Genomic DNA, 17,393 nt, shown 5'->3' on the forward strand with positions numbered 1-17,393 from the left:
TATATACACACCTGCAAGATGTGCTAGCAACACTGTAGATGCATTTTATTTTTCTGAATGTTAGCTGACATCACTCACCTTTTTCATAGGAAGGGGTGAATAAAAGCTTCTTTACATATAAATATGTACTTGAAAGCATTTTTATTGATCTCTGGCAGCATTTGATCATACTTTTGCAGTTTAAATTCTTTATTTAATATATTGATGCTAAACATAGGCTAGCAAATATAATGTAGACTTTTCTCTAGAAAGCAATAAACTGTCCCAAAGTTTACCAGCCTTTTTGAGGCATGTCTATTTTTTGTATCACCACACCTATGTTTATTCCTCCCTGATGACTGACTTTTTACACTCTCATGTATCTTGCAGCTGCTTGTAAAAAATACTTTCTCAATCATGAATACACTTCAGGAGAAGGCAGTACATGTGTGTTTGGTTTTCCTGAACTCCTCATCAGGATGCTGCTAGGAGTAGTGTCATGGTGTGTTTTGCTGCTTTACTCCTCCCACGTATTCTGTTTGTGTGAAGTTATTGTCTCAAAAGCACAGTGCACTAAGGCCACTATGAGTTTGGAGGCCTATGGTGAGACAGGGACCAAAAATGGAACCGCTGTCAAAGCCTAACACAAAAAGATTGGAGGCTCTCTGGATGTAAACTGTTGAAAAGTTAAAGTGATGTTGGGATTGTTCCCTCTGCAGAAACAGGAAAATAAATGGATGTGCAGAGATGGGAGAAATGTGTTTTAACACTGAGTTTTCCAGTGCTAAAAGTCTCAAAGGCTAGTTAGCTCTGACCCCACCAGGTAATATGGTTCTAGATGTAGGAAGTAATCATCAGATAATCAGATTCTTCTTTGGGGGAATGTTTGTGATTGTAGGCAAAACCAGGATTGTTCATGTATTTTGTTTGTTTGTGGTTTTGATGGTTGGTTGGTTTGGTTTGTTTGTTGTTCTAATTGGTCTTCTCTGTAAGGGCCAGTTCATGGATGTGTTTCTTGTCTTCATGTTGCACCTGCTAGGATTTAACTGCTGATAAAATCAGTTTGTCACAAGTAGGTAGTCATGTTTGTGTAGAGATCCTATGGTTTAACTAAAAATATGTAATTATGGGGAAAAGAATTCAATTTACTCTTCTAGTGACAACAAAAAAAGTATTTTCAGAGACTAGAAATAATTTGCACATCAGTATATCACCAACAATCGAGTAAAAATTAAGAAAATAAAATCAATAAAAATGTATTTTGCAGAAATAATATAGAAAATGGCCATTTACACCAGCAGTTCTCCATCATTCTTAACAGTTTATTTGTAATATGTATTATTTTAAAATATTATTTGGTTTGGTAACTATCTAATGAATTCTGCTATTTTGTCAGATTCAACTTATTCAAAACCATTCTTAAACCTTTATCTAAAATTTTAATTTCTAGTTTCTTATTTATTCTTAATCCTCATGAAATGTTAACCTGCCCTGCTTCTGGTGAACCATTTTGTCATTAACAATGACATATATCGTTATTGAATGAATATTATTTTTAATAGTAGTGGTTTCCAGCTGCTATGATCTCCTTTTTTTATATATATTTTTTTCTTACTACAGTTCTAGTCTATGATCTGGTTTCAGCTATGCATTTCTAGCAAACATGCTTGTAAAGAATATAAGGAAGGACTCTGACCATTGTATCTTCTACAACATGGCAATTTCAGTGAACACAGGGACAAGCCAAAAACTTTTCCCTTTATTTGTTGATTAAAATTTTCTGTTCTGGATATTCCTATCCTCTGTTTCTTAGTGCAAGATGCCAACTTCTGCCTTTAGTTCTGCTATGCTACTGCCAATGAGGGAAAGATAGAAGGAAAGAAATACCCATGACCTATTGAAAAACCTACTAAAGACAAAGACATTTAATCCTTGATTTGATGAGAGGAAGTGGCTTCAAGTTGCACCAGGAAAGGTTCAGCTGGGATATTGGAAAAATTTATTCACAGAAGAGGTTGCAAAGCACTGGAACTGGCTGCCCAGGGAAGTGGTTGAGTCGCCACCCCTGAAGATGTTTAGAAGACATTTAGATGAGGTTCTTAGGGACATGGTTTAGTGCCCAAGTTAGGGTAATGGTTGGACTCGATGATCTTGAGGGTCTCTTCCAACCTAAATGATTCTATAATTCTGTGATTTCTGAAGTTGAATCAAATTGCCAACTCTTATTTTAAAAGGATTCAGAAACTAATTAATTTGTATTGTTCCACTTTTTTTATAATAAGATGTTAAATAATGTTGGCAAATATGAGGGCAGATTCTGGTAGACCTCTACTTGGAAATATGAACCCATGTATTTATTTATTTATTTAACTTTTTGTAGTACTTTACAGTTTAACTAGTAGTATAAACATTAATGGTCATTTTTCCTGTAGAACTATATGAGTACTTGTCCAGGTATGAGAAATACGAATGTAGAGTTTCCTCTAAAGGGTGGAATGGTTGCATACATTAAATATTACACATATTTTGAGGGATTACTAAACCAGGTATGTCATATAAAATTCAGTCCTGTCTTCAGATTTTAATTAATTTTGCCTTGAAGAGTGCTTTTATATGAGCTCTTTGTGGCAGTGTTTGAAAGATACCGAATTTTGACGTTACTGTAAATAATTAAGCATGATATCCATGAAGTGTACACACATCTGATTTCAACTTGTCTTTTTTCTGGTTTCCAGAATTATTTAGACTAAGAAGGCACAGATATTATTTATGTACACATGTCTACATGTATGTTTACATGTAGACATAATTATTAGCCTAAATTTGTGTTGAAAAAATAGATTAAACTAATAAAACTATATAAAGTAATTAAATTTTATGTGTCACTTTACATATTCATATGACCTCATTTTGAGTGAACAACCTTGCACGTCTAGAATGGTCTTAGAAATATTCTGTCTTCTCAAACACAGCTGTAGTTTAAAAGTTCCTCATGTGGGTCTAAAATTCTGTGCTACATGTAGAAATGTCACAGTGTAGACTTGAGGACTGGAAATGTATTTCCACCTGCCTCAGTGTCCTGTTGAGAATCTGTCATTTTCTAATCAACTAGGACAGCTTTTTTTTTCAGGTTTACTGGGTTAAATTCTTACTTTTGCAGAGCATGTGATTTGTGAAACATGGGAGGCAAACAGAATTTTTTTGAAGGAATTTATTTTAAATAATAAAAATTATAGCAGTGATGTGGTAATTAGAGAGTGTTAGCAGATGTACTGAGAAAGTCATTTAGTGAGAAAAGTGTAAGCAAAGCAATTAAATTTGCATAAGAAATGCAGCAGAATCACAGAGTCTACAGATAACTTTATGGACTTTATATGTGACATGCATACATCTTCTAGAGTGTGTATATGCATATTTTAAGACTCTAAAGAAAACTGAAGAATCAGATGACTCAGCCTGGTAACCGAGGAGAGAAACGTCATGAAAGGATGGATGGGACAAATAGATAAATTAAAATGAGACACCTCGCTGAGGTAGTATGTGCAAATTAATGTTTCTATTTGTTTTCTTTTACATACTGTGAATCTAACTAATGATGTTTTTTTCTTCAGGACCATTGATCTGTTATCTTTCACATAAATGGCTTCAAAATCCATTATCTGTATTAGGACTGGAGCATCTAAATAATATGATTTTGGAAAGAAAGTTTACCAGCAATTGTTGTAGAATTTCTTTGAGGTCCACAATAAGTAAATTTTGATTTTTGAGGCAGACATCAAGCACAATGGATCTTGGTCCCACACTAGGAAACGTATTTGCTGTGATGAAACAAATAAAAAATAACTCAAAATAACTTATGTTCTTGAAATCACAAATAATTTATATCTTTTGATTTTTATCTTTCCTAATGGCGATGCTGGTGATCATATATTTTGAGTTTAGTGAAAAGAAGCAATCACAGTTCTCCCTGTGCCAGAGCACACTTTCAGTATTACTTTTTATCTATGATCCATAAACACTTCAAATCACTTCAATTCTGTTTTCTTGAAACTAAAATGGTCTCGGATTTCTTTACACTTGGTGTATGCATGTGCTTTCAGAATAGGGTTTCTATTTCATAGTTGTCCAGATTAAAAAATATATATAAAATCTTAATTTCCTGAAGATGAGTGTTGCTGGGATATTTTTTTTTTTTTTTTTTAGTATGGCTGCATTAAAAACTTTTTGAGTCACAAAATTTCAAATTATGCTTTCTTGTTTAAGATAAAGGTTTTACTATAGTGCTGAAAGTGCTGAGTTGACCTAGTTGTTTTCTGATGTGTGATATTTAAGAAATTGTGTCTATTACACAAGTCATTATTTTACCTGACACCTTGAAATGATTTAGTATTTTAGGCCTCACATGTATGGCATTTCTATAATAAAGGACAGATTCTTAAGGAGGTGTAATGATTTAAAATGAAAAGACTAGCACTAAAATTTCAGTAACACCATAATCTCAAAGTGCTCTTGTATTTCCTATCTTCATTTCTTTGGAAAGCAGAAGAAAAATTTGTATACTTTTGCATGAATTAATTTTAGTAACTGCCATTTCAAACAGATTAGTGGAATGTGAGTGATCTGTGTCAGAAACCTCCAATATTTCCTGCATTTGTCCTTAGAAATGATTTTTAGTTGTTTCTGGGTGGTGAACTGGTAATTGCATTAAGTTATAAGTTTGTATAGTGTTAAGAAACTAAAGGAAACATTTTGTTGTATATCTATACTAGCAAACAGTTCGTGAAGATACAACTTTTGTGATGACTGAAACAATGACTGGGGAAACCACTCATGTGCCTTCTACATACCTGGCAGAGATTCTTCGCCTTCTGCAAGCCTTGTCTGTAGTAGAAGAGCGCCTTAATTCCCCTGTTCTACAGGCTAAGGATTGTGAGGATCTCTTCAAACAAGAAGAGTGTCTCAAGGTAAGATAGAAATATTTTCTTATAATGGTACTTTTCCATTATCTTTGGGCTTTTGTATATTGACAGCCTGCGCTCACTCTCATAGACATCTGTTTTATAGTCAGCCCCTCTCTGTAATGCGTTGCTATATGGATGTTTATATATGAAGGCACATTGGTGCAAAGTATAAGACCACTGAAGAGTTCATTTATTTTTATCTCTTTCCACCTGTGTTTGGAAGAAAAGAACATTAGGCTATCTGCAAAATACACACTTGAATGGGAGTGGAAGGATGAAGAGGGGCAGTTATATATGAAGTTGTGAATTTGTGGTTAAAGTTTTGCTAGCATGTTTGTAATTTGAAGTAATTAGTAAGTAACCCTATCCACACCCAATCGTGGCAGCTTTATTTCAGCGTTTGATTTAAAAATATTTTTTATTAAAACAGGAAAAGAGAAAAAAAAGTAAAATGTACCTGTTCCATTCCGTGCTAGACCAAAAAAATTTGAAGTCTGATTGGGGCTGTGCTCTGTGCAATTATTACAGTTTCATCAACTAAACAGAAAATATTGTCCAATAGGTATATAATATACTGAAGAAAAAGCTAATTCAGTATTTTTGATATGACTTTAAGTATGGCTGTCTTGTTTCTTCGTTACTTGAAACAGTGAAAACCATTGAAATTGGTGGAATTTTTCCAACACAGAATTGTCGTAAGAAGTGAGATTAAAATTGTAAGCCTAAGCAGATGAATGAGTTATCAGCTTTCGCAAAATAATGTTTGTGTGAGGAAAGCATTGTAAAAAATTATGCTTAAGTCCTGCATATAATTACAGCAATTTCAAATTGTCATCTAGCATGAAGAGAAGACCACATTTCCATTTTTCTATTATTATTTTGGGGAAGGAAAGGTTTTAACAAAAGGAAATATTAGCCTAAAGAGGCTGGAACATGCCTGCAGTCAGCTATAAGAAAGAAGCTTAGAAAGAGAATCAGGGCAGGGGCTCTGGCTAGGTGCCCCAAATTGTTCTGTGTAGGAACCCATTCATCTCTTTCCATGACAGAGGAAGTGTAACAAAACCACATCCATATGCTATTACTGGCTTCTGTAGAACCACATCTATATATAATTCTTATATATGCATAGATCTTATTCATTTTAGGCATCTGTATATACACACACATGCATTCATGTAGATATTCTTTATTAGCTCTTGAAAATTAGGGTGGTTTTGGTTTCCCAGCAAGGCAGTATAGTGTCTAGTGAAGTATAACTGTGAAGTATTTGAGCCAAGGAAGCATATAACTGATAACAGGATTGTGTGAAATAACAGTAGGCTGCTCTTTTTACCACTTCTGATTTAGTACCAGTAGATAGATGTGGTTCTGAGTATTGAAGCACACAACATGTGATTGTTATTGTCATTCTTCATTTTAAACTATCCATTTTGATAACAGTGATTCTTCTGAACAACAACAACAACAAAGTCATAGACTTTGTAAATCGTGGCTAATGAGCTATGACCTGATCCTTTTCTATGAATTGATGTAGGATTAGATGGAAAAACTGTGACCTACCTCAACCAGTTTACTGGCAGTTTACTTCCTTTTTGTGTTTCTTATGCTTTATATGTGGGCTAACTTTATCTGATTTATATCCATAACTAATCTGTTGTTCACCCACATATATTTGGTATTATCGGAGTTGACACCAACTTTAATAATATTGATTACTGAGGTTACAAGTAAGTATCGCCGTAGGTTTAATTTAACTGTACTGTTAAATTGTTATGAGATGCATTTATGGGCACAGTTCCATCTTCCTCCCAAATAAATCTCTTAGAAGAGGCAAATAGATCTTGCACATTCGTGGGCTTTTGGAAGGGTATAGTTTTGATCCAAGCCTGCTTAATGAATATTTATTTCCAAGGAAAAGCATTCATCATTGTCATTATCCTGCAGTAAAAATAGAAAAGTAGTGCATAAATTGTTCAGCAGCTGGTTGGGAAAAGTTTGAAATTAAATTGGGGTTGATTTTTATCCCTGACAGATTTGCATGAATCAAATTACAGAACTGTCATGAACAACGCTGTGCTTTAAAACTGAGTTTGTGGGATTTTTTCACTCCCATTCAGAAATAATCCATTTTAATTATCCTTAAAAGGAAAAATAAGTTTATTTACAAGAATCTTTCAGAAGTAACTGCTTTGAACATTTTTTCTCCAAAGTAAATACATATAGTAGGACTTAAACCTGATTACTCATTATCAAATAGGATAAATATCAAATACAAATTTTAAAAAGCTTTTATTAATAGTCATATTCTAGAACTGACTTTTCCTATCAAAGAAATGTAAAATAGCAAAATATGAGTTTTGCTGCCAAAATCTGATAACATCTAACATTTAGTAAATTATAATGGTTTTATGGGCACATTTAGCAAATCCCTGAAACCAGCTCATAGGAATGTTATCTTCATTTCAAGTTTTAGGGAGTGGAAAAATCAGATAGAGAAACTAGGTCTTGTCTTTTTATCTCATAAAGTTGGCTATTGCAATGTTTCCATTATTCTGTTACAAGCTCTTCTAAGTATTAGGACATACAGTACCTCTGTTTTTATTCATCACCACCCTTACCAGTATTTAACAAACAATTTAAATATTATAGTTCTGTCGAAGATGAAACTCCAATTCATTGTATGGAAAACCATGCTTCATAGATTGAAGGGTTAGTAAACTGGACTTAACAGTATACTCTCAAATAGGACAAATTTTGTTATAAGCACAAACAGTATGGTACTTCTGTCTAGTATTGATGATGTTCATATTGATGGAGTTCATTATCTTTGAGTTCCCCATATAGAATTGGTTGTAATTACGATGGATTTCATTACTTAATCAAGTGTAGGGATAAAATGCTTTCAGAATTTAGCTAATTATCCTTACTTGCATTGGATGTTCCAAATGCTTCCTGAAAGTTAAATGAATGTACAAATCTGCATATATTCAACTTCATCTGGTGTTAGAAAATCAGGTTATATTGCTAATACTAAGCCAAGGTTTTCCTCTGTGATGATTATCTCATGCAAGATACTTGTCTTGTTCAAGCTCAGTTTATTTGGTGGGAGATATACCTGCTGAAATAAATACATTAACTTGAAAATTAAACCTAACATATTTCTGTTTGCTGACACAGAGCAAAAATGAGTGTTCTAAAATGATACAGTCTACCTGAAATTTAGAAGGTCTAATGTGCATTTCTAGCCATATGTAATAAAGTGTTCGTAGAATTTCATATTAAATATTGAGATCATAGTCACAGCATCATTGTGATTGGTCATTACTTACATTAACTATGAATTCAAAACTTATTTTCTGAGGCTATTTGCTTTATAGAACCAATGCTGAAAACCTGTAGTAGGACATATCCATATCAGGCATTTCTTTTTCTTTTTTCTTTAATCTTCTTAATTTTAGGAGGAACATTGTATTGTAGAATATAATTATACATTTAGTTACAATATTTTTCAATGATGTAATAGTTTTAATATGGAAAGCCATCTGGGTCTTTGAGAAAGAGGTTTCTTATATATGTAACTTCTTGCATAATCGCTCTAAGAGTTCTTTTTCTAGCACATCTTGTCTACTTCCAGTATGCTTTTTATTTAGTTCATTAAAAATGGGGTTGTTTGCTGTTGTTGTTTTTTTTTAAATAGAGATATTTTCATTCTCTGGTTATTTTTTTTTCCTCCACTTTTTTCCTTTATTTGGTAATGATTTTCTTTCATCTACTGACACAGAGCACTTTCTTTTCACAGTTTTCTACTGTGTCTTACTTCAGGATACAGGGATTTTGCTGTAAACATTACACTTCCATTATTCTGGCAGCTAGAATCTCCTTTTAAAATGGTATATTAAACCCATAATACCTATGCTAGATATTGTAACTCGTAGTTCTATACAGATTTTAAAATTACAAGTACTTTGGAGAAATTTTCCAGCCACTTATGATTAGTACAAGCTGTGATGTTGCTTGATTTCATGTTAGTACAAAAAGAATGTAGTACTGTAACAAATATGCTATTCTCATAATTACAAAGTATCGTTCTACATATGTTTGGATGGCCAATTTTCTTTTTTTTTTCAATTTTGCACATTAAGATCCATATTTGGCCTGTATCTGTTATTCTTACAAGGAAATATCACCTGATGTGATATTCAGTGTAGTTTTCTGCTGCAGCTCAATAAAACCCAATTAACCATAACTTAGAACTGAGTGTAATCAAATGCACTCTCCAACTAGATCCGTCAGTAATGCAGTGCTTGGTAGCTGATTTGTACACAAATAGCCAAGGAACTGAATTTTAACAGAATGTTGTTCTTCTCTGGCAGATAAAGACAAATTCCAGGTAGTGAAAATGAACCAGTGTTCGAGTCTCTAGCATTTAGTTTTCTCTTTTCAAGAGCAACAAGATGGATCATTGCCCAAAGGCTACTGTCACTTCAGCTGCTAATGATTTTCTGTTATCCTTTTTTCTTAAAACTTAAAGCTTTGTGAAGTTCTGTTAACCATGTTATAATACAAAATCTCCCAAGGCGGCATTGATAACTAAATGGTTGAAGATATTCCCTTCAACATGAAAGGTAGATGGGGTATGTGTGTGATACATGTGCGTTTGTGCATACGCCATCCAGTAGTGTATTTCATTTATAGAAGGTCTGCTGTATTACCTTTGTAGCAGCTGTGGTCTAAACAAAAGCAGAAAGCTGACATATAGATCAGAAATTATGTGCCTGTTCACAGACCACTAATTCTAAACATTTAAGGATATGCCAGTTATCAATTCTGTACTATTTTTTAATATTTAGAAAATTGATCTACTTGGTAAAAAACACATACTATTTCAATATATGTAGGCATATCTATATATATTGGATTGCTTACACATATCAAACACAATAAGTGCCTTCTTGGGTAGATGAGATGAGCTCATATTCAGACCTACTGAAAATAAGGCTACTTCAGTGCTTAAGAGTGTCCTGGCAGATTTAACATTTCATTACATTTTCCCCTGTTCTTTAAATATGCAAAATTTTAGTCATGGATGAGGTTTTGTGGAGATGCTTCCTCCTTTATATTCAAGGATATAATCTTGGAGGCATTTTTTGTTTTTATACCCTGATATTTCATATATTCAGATTAATGACAACAAATATGTTAATTATCCATGGCTTTGTTCTATAAAACCACAGTTTAAGTAGACCTGAGTAAGGAACACTGAGTGTGAGACACTATGCTGGGAAAGTCAAACGAGGTTTGTTGAGTAATGAGACAGTCCCAGCCAGCCTTTGCTTTGGGTGATGGATTTCTGACAAGGGAAGAAGCATGTTCCTTATTGTGAATCATCCCAGAGACAAGACCTCTGCCATTCTCTTTTTATTTATAAGTATCTCCTTTAGTGGGTTAAATGTAAGTCACATTTCTCAGGACCTATGGATGCAAATTACTAGTCATAAGGGGCTTTATGGACATTCCTTTTCCTGTTTTGTCAAAAAATAACATGTATTCTTTGTAGCCCCTGAGCTTTAGGAACCTGGGTTGTTTTTTTTTTTTTTTTTCTTTTGGTTGGGGGTGGTGGGGGTGTATGCAATTATTTCAGGGCATTCATGGCACATTTTTCATAATGACTTTCATTCCTATATTTTACAAAATACTAAATGCAGTGCAGTCATTTTAATTGGTTATAAAATGACAACCACATTGTGTCACTTAAAGAAGCATTCAGAGATTTGTTGTTTTTGAAATATTTCTCAAGTCATTTGAAGGAGAAAATTATTTGGATAATTATCACTATCTCCCTATCACTTCGTATTAATACTACTGATAATATACCAGTATACTCTACCAGTATACTCTGCTATGCCTGTGGTTCTAAAATACTGATTTTAAATTTTAAAACATTACAACAGAATGGTAGAACATGTTTTCTAGACATAAAATCTTGTTGATGATGTGGATTTTTTAAAAAATATGTAATATGTTGGCATATGAATTAGATGCTTGTCCTTTGAATTATAGGAGCAGAAAGACACTGAACAAGCAAAGTTATCTTTTTTTCTCTAGTTGTAGTGAAAATGAAGCTGGTGAGGAGTCTGGAGCACAAGTTTGATGAGGAGCAGCTGAGGGAACTGTGGCTGTTCATCCTGGAGAAAAGCAGACTGAGGGGAGACCTGATCACTTTCTACAACTACCTGAAAGGAGGTTGTAGCATGAAGGGTGTTGGTCTCTTCTCCTGAGTAGCAAATGATAGGACAAGAGGAAATGGCTTCAAGTTGCACCAGGAAAGGTTCAGCTGGGATATTGGAAAAATTTCTTCATGGAAAGGGTTGTGAAGCACTGGAACAGGCTGCCCAGGGAAGTAGTTGAGTCACCATTGCTGAAGGTGTTTAAAAGGCATGCAAATGAGGCTCTTAGAGACATGGTTTAGTGCCAGAGTTAGGTTATGGTTGGACTTAATGATCTTGAGAGTTTCTTCCAACCAAAATGATTCTATGATACTTTCATTTGTTTGTTTGATTTGGTTTGGTTTAGTTTGTTTTTTTTATCTCCCCAAAATTGAATTGTCTAGCTGTGTTTCTGTCTCTGGCTGAAACTAATACTTTTCATTTGTATTACCAAACCCTAGCTATATATCTGAGATAATTTTTAGTGCAGATGAAGGAAAAGAAAAACAGTGTGATGAAATATTGTGCTTGTCAACGCTTAGTGCAACTTTTATTTTCTTTAATATCTCCACAGGATAGCATGCATGTAGACTGGAATCCTGTAGTATCAAAATAACTACAGCATAGTTCCTTAACTCATATGGGGAAATAATACATAAATGTTCAGTGCTGACTTGCCACATCTATCTGAATCCATGTGAAAAAATGGTTGAGGGACTCTTAGAATAGACTCATTTGCCATGACAAGAGTGGCAACGGATCAAGGAAAAATCCACTCATGTTAATGCTCTTTTAAATTCTATTTCTGGTACATTTTACCCTCCAAAATCTCTTCTGTATTTCTTCAAATTTGATGCCTACTCTTCACAAATGAAGGCAAGGCAAATCTGTGTGATGTTTTTGTTTGTTTGTTTGTTTTGTTGTTTTTGTGTTGTTTTTTTTTTTTTTTTTTTTTTTTTTTGGGGGGGGGGGTCTTGTTTGTTTGTTTGCTTGTTTTTAATGCATGGTGAAATAGAACTATCAGATTCTAGCTACAGAGTTTAACCAGACTGTGGCAAGGTGTTAGGGGGCAATTTTCTTTTTTTTTTTTCCTTTGGCTTTTTTCCACTTGTTATTTTTATGCTTACTGCAAAATAACACAACATCCTTTGATCCCTGCCTCCTTTCAAAAGTGCTGGTTGTGTGAAAGAGCTTCTCACACACAAACTAGCAATTTGTACTTCTCATAACTCTGTCAAATCAGCATTTTCCCTTATCTCTGGAACAAAGTTGCTGCTGAGTTGTGTGCAGCAACTGAAGAATGTTTTTGTGTTAAACGACACTAAGAGTCTTTGATCAGTTGGTCTGGTAAGTTATCAGCCACAAGTTCTCAGTATTCATTCTGATGCTTCTGTATATCAGAAGACATAAGGGATGAAAACACCGTAGAAGGGCTACAGGTAGTGGTATTAAAAATGTAGGGAGTTTGAAGAAATGCCTGGAGAAAGGTTGCCCACGGAAATTGTGGATGCCCCATCACTGGAATTGTTCAAGATCAAGCTGGATGGGGTTTTAAGCAACCTGATCTAGTTGAAGATGTCCCTGATCATTGCAAGGGGGTTGGACTAGATGACCTTTAAAGGTCTCTTCTAACTCAAACTAGTACATGGATGGGAGTGTTGATCTGCTGGACGGTAGGAAGGCCCTACAGAGGGATCTGGAAAGGCTGAAGTGATGGGCTGGAAAGCTGCCTGGCAGGAAAGGGATCTGGGGGTGTTGGTGAACAGCTGGCTGAACATGAGCCAGCAGTGTGCCCAGGTGGCCAAGAAGGCCAACAGCATCCTGGCTTGTATCAGGAATAGTGTGGCCAGCAGCCCTAGGGAAGTGATCGTCTGTACTAAGCACTGGTGAGGCTGCACCTCAAATTCTGTGTTCTGTTTTGGGCCCCTCACTACAAGAAAGACATCGGGGTGCTGGAGAGAGTTCAGAGAAGGGCAATGAAGCTGGTGAGGGCTCTGGACCACAAGTCTTATTGAGGAGCAGCTGAGGGAACTGGGGCTGTTTAGCCTGGAGAAAAGGAGGCTGAGGGGAGACCTTATCGCTCTCTCCAAGTATCTCAGAGGACGTTGTAGTGAAGTGGCTGTTGGTCTATTCTCCCAAACAGCAAGTGATAAGATGAGAGTAAATGGCTTCAAGTTGCCCCAGGGAAGGTTCAGATTGGATATTGAAAATTTTTTTTTCACAAAAAGATTTGTAAAGCATTGGAACAGGCTGCCCAGTGAAGTGGCTGACTCACCATCCCTGGAGTTATTCAAAAGTTTTGTAGATGAGGTTCTTAGGAACATGGTTAACCTGAGTTAACAGTTGGACTTGATGATCTTGAGGGTTTCGTCCAACAAAAATGATTCTATGATTTAATGCTAAATCTGAATATGGCTATAGATATTTATCTGGAGAATATTCCTTTTTCTGTGCGGCAGTTTCAGTGAGACATGTGCATGCCTGTACTCAGAATTAAGGGAAAAGCAGGAATGCTGAGAAATGGCTTAATGTTATGAGAGTGAATGGAGTAGGGAGACATTTATTTTTACACTGCCATTTGAATATGCATATCTCAAGAATTATTTGAGATTTTTAGTTGCTCAGTGGTATATTGGATTCTTTGTTTTGTTTGGTACAAATTTTTGTGAGCTTTATTTATGTCATCCAAGCTATTGTTTCGAATGCATAAATCTCAAAGTTATTAAACTTTCATTAGAGAGAAGGAGAAAGTCTTACCTTTAGGATTTTGGTGAAATAAGTCCCACTTTAGACTAAAAACAGATTGATGAAGTCCTCAATCCAAAACACTTGAATTCTTTCATGCCTGGCTGCATTTCATTCAGGCAGTGTAAAGTTCACCATTGTGAGGAACCATGGCCATAGCTTTTCAAAATAAAGGACTTAATTTCACTGAGAAAAATATATTTATTTGGCCAAAAGAGATGTGTAATTGTGAATTGTTTTTGCTTTACGTTGATGTCTTGACTAGTCTGGGAGAGAAGATTTTCCTTCTAAACACAAATACCACAGAGGGAAAAACAAACTCCCCAGAACAGTACAAGTATCACATACCTTGCTGCTTTGAAACTGAAAGACACCACGTACAAGGAATGGAAATGAAAATGTAAAGAATTAACAATTAAGTGCATTTCAGAAACATTTTTTGCTTGTATTTCCTCACTGGTGAAGCTACATATGATGTATGTTAGTAAGACTGTAAAGAAATGACAGCTGTATAAATTAGTTGCATAAAAGGCATGTTTTTCATCCAAAGCCTGCATTTGTTTCCCTGTTTTTTTATACTCCTGGAGCTGAATGGTAAGCTTATGTAACTTGAGCTTTTTTTGGTTGATTCAAAAAATATTTGTATTGTCTTTTTTATAAAGAGCAAGGAAGTCACAGAAATACCAAATTATGCCTGCTTGGATAGTAGACTGAAATGTGACAAGAAGTGCTCTGGTTGAGGATGTCATTACATCAGTCTTGATTCACAAGGAGGAAGTCTTGCTAATTACTTTTGTTACATTCAATGCTCTTATCCTTAAATTACCACACATTTTATGACGATACCTTTCTCAGCATTGGGTTTTCTAATAAATTCAGTCATTCAAATTATTCTACAAGATTTAGTAGAAAGAGAGAGGTTGAACACTACCTAGTTCACAGAATAAAAATAAGGAGCATATTTATGTATTGCTTTAAAAAGCAAAAAGAAAACCTGTATAATTCAGTCATGAAGCTGAATGTATTGATAAATGAATAATTAGTGGTCACTGAGAACATATGGAGTTTTACATGCTTTCACACATTTTAAAGATGTTAAAAGTCCAGACTAAATTCAATTTTTCTTCTTTTTGGTCTTCTAACACATGGCATTGTGCAGTTAGGTAGGCATACTGTGAAGTATTTTGTCCTTCTCTGAAACAATAGTGAACTGATGACTTGGAGAATCATAAGTGTTGACTTGCGAATATCCAGCAAAAGGCAAAACCAGTGACACCTGATAAACTATTCTTTTTGTGCTGCTACTTTGATAACTGTTTAATACCTGCTGAAACACATATAAAAGAGAAGAATAATCAGCAAAGTAATTAAAGATAAATACTTAAACCTGAGTCTGGAAAATGTGACTTTTTTCTGCTTTCTTAAGAATAGGGTTAGAACAGATGTAACCTTTGCACAGATGAATTAATGATTGACTCAAGTCCACAGTATTTTGCTTCCCCTCCAGCCATCGCCTTTCTCAGACATATTAATAGTTTATTAAGTCTTTAAAGAAAGGATGGACATTCAGTCATTGTTACCCAGTTATTGTAAAACTGTTGCTATTATCAAAGCTGTTGTTGACTCTCTTGAGGGACAAGAAGCCTTGCAGAGGAATAGATTGGAGCACTGGGCTATGCTTAACAGGATGAAACTTTACAAGTCAAAATGCCGGATTCTGCACCTAGGACAGAGTAGTGCCAAGCACACACATAAAGATGAAGAGGAGTGGCTAGAGAGCAGCCCCACAGAAGAGGACCTGGGGGTGCTGGCTGACAGCAGCTCAGTCTGAGTGAGCAGCCTGTGCTCTGGCAGCCAAGAGGGCAAACCACATCCTGGGGGGCATCAAACACAGCATAACCAGCTGGCCAAAAAGAGGTGATTCTCCTGCTTCATTTATTGTTGGTGCAGCCTCACCTTGAACACTGTGTGCAGTTCTGGGCACCACAATCTAAGAAGGATGTTAAGGTCCTTGATTGCATCCAGATGTGGGCAACAGAGGTGGACAACAAAGCTGGAGAAAGGGCTGGAAGGAATGTCTTGTGAGGACTCCGAGTTTCTCTAGTTTGGAAAAAAAGAGGCTGAGGGGTGACCTTGTAGCTCTCTACAGCTTCCTGCGAAGGGGAAGTGGAGGGGGAGATGCTGAGCTCTTCTCCCTGATATCCTGTGAAAGGATGCATTAGAATGGTTCCAAGCTACACCAGGGGAGGTTTAGACTAGATATTAGGAAGAGTTCTTTTCTGGGAGGGTGGTCCGACATTGGAACAGGCTTCCCAGAGAGGTGGTTGATGCCCCAAGCCTGTCAGTGTTTAAGAAGTATTTGGACAATGCCCTTACTAATGTGCTCTCACTTTGCCAGTCCTGAATTAGTCAACAATTGGACTAGATGATCTTTCTAGGTCCCTTCCAACTGAAATAGTCTATTCTATACTGTTTTGTTTAATTAGCATTTTCCTGACACATACTTTCTTTTGCTTATGAGTTTTTTTTAATTTATTAATTTATTTTAATTTATTAAAAAAATTGTTTTGTTTTTCTTTTCTGAAATCTTGATATTACAGAGCATCAAAGATAGCCTGGGGAGGCTGCTGGGTCAAATAGACATTATTCACAACAAGAAGATACTGGCTTTGCAAAACACTACACCAAAGGAAGCAGCAAGTATACAAGAAAAACTGACTCAGCTTGATTTCCAGTGGGAAAAAGTTAACAAGATCTACAGGGACCGACAGGCGTAAGTAACTTGTAAAACTTATTATCTCTGATGGCATCCATTAGTATTTGGCTTACTGTTGGTGATTGTTTCCTAGTCTTCTTTTTGTGGAAGTACCTTTTAAAGTCACAAACGATACTTTCTTGTAACTAAGCATAGAATGTTTACAGGGAACTGTAATTTAATTTATGAGCATTTTTGTAAAATTGAAAATATTTTTATCAACTATCACTTACGTTAGACCAAAACCTGGCATGATATTGCATACATATTCCTACGTCATAATAAGTGGCATAGCCCTGAGATTAGTATTAGGCCTTTACTCTTTTGTACCTGTACTAATGATTTTAAAATGTGCATCTGAATAAAATCCCTTTTAATTGCAGAGGATTTACTAATTCAAGGAGCAGTTCTCACTTTATCTAAGGAGCACAGCTAGAACTGTTAGTACCTCTAAATCCAGTGTAATCTTTTTATAAGTCTGTATATTAGACATTATACAGCAAAACAGGACAATCAAAATAATTATAGAAAGGCATTAAAATGATGATAAATAATGCTGTGGTGTCCTACAATATCATATAATACTTATTATTTTTTTCCTTCTATATTATTTATAGTGTTTGTAATCTGGGAATCGTATTATGATGCAAAATATAGCCAAACCTATTTTGTTAATTCAGCCATGGCTCAGGTTGGTAACACAACTGAGATTAGCAATCCAGTAATATGTTTATACTCTGTAGTAGA

The 17,393-nt window shown here is 35.2% G+C and overlaps 1 protein-coding gene across 21 annotated transcripts in view; it reads left to right on the forward strand.

Annotated features, from left to right (window-relative positions):
* The window catches only part of DMD (dystrophin), a 1,272,535-nt gene that overhangs the window by 620,045 nt on the left and 635,097 nt on the right, over positions 1–17,393 (forward strand). For all 21 annotated transcript variants that reach the window (XM_065049958.1, XM_065049956.1, XM_065049960.1 and 18 more), the window contains 2 exons: positions 4,749–4,943; positions 16,492–16,664. In XM_065049958.1, coding sequence (XP_064906030.1) covers positions 4,749–4,943; positions 16,492–16,664 — 368 coding nt within the window. The remainder of the gene's footprint in view (positions 1–4,748; positions 4,944–16,491; positions 16,665–17,393) is intronic.

The sequence above is a fragment of the Columba livia genome, chromosome 1, assembly GCF_036013475.1.
Source record: "Columba livia isolate bColLiv1 breed racing homer chromosome 1, bColLiv1.pat.W.v2, whole genome shotgun sequence".
In the NCBI taxonomy this organism is placed as follows: domain Eukaryota; kingdom Metazoa; phylum Chordata; class Aves; order Columbiformes; family Columbidae; genus Columba; species Columba livia.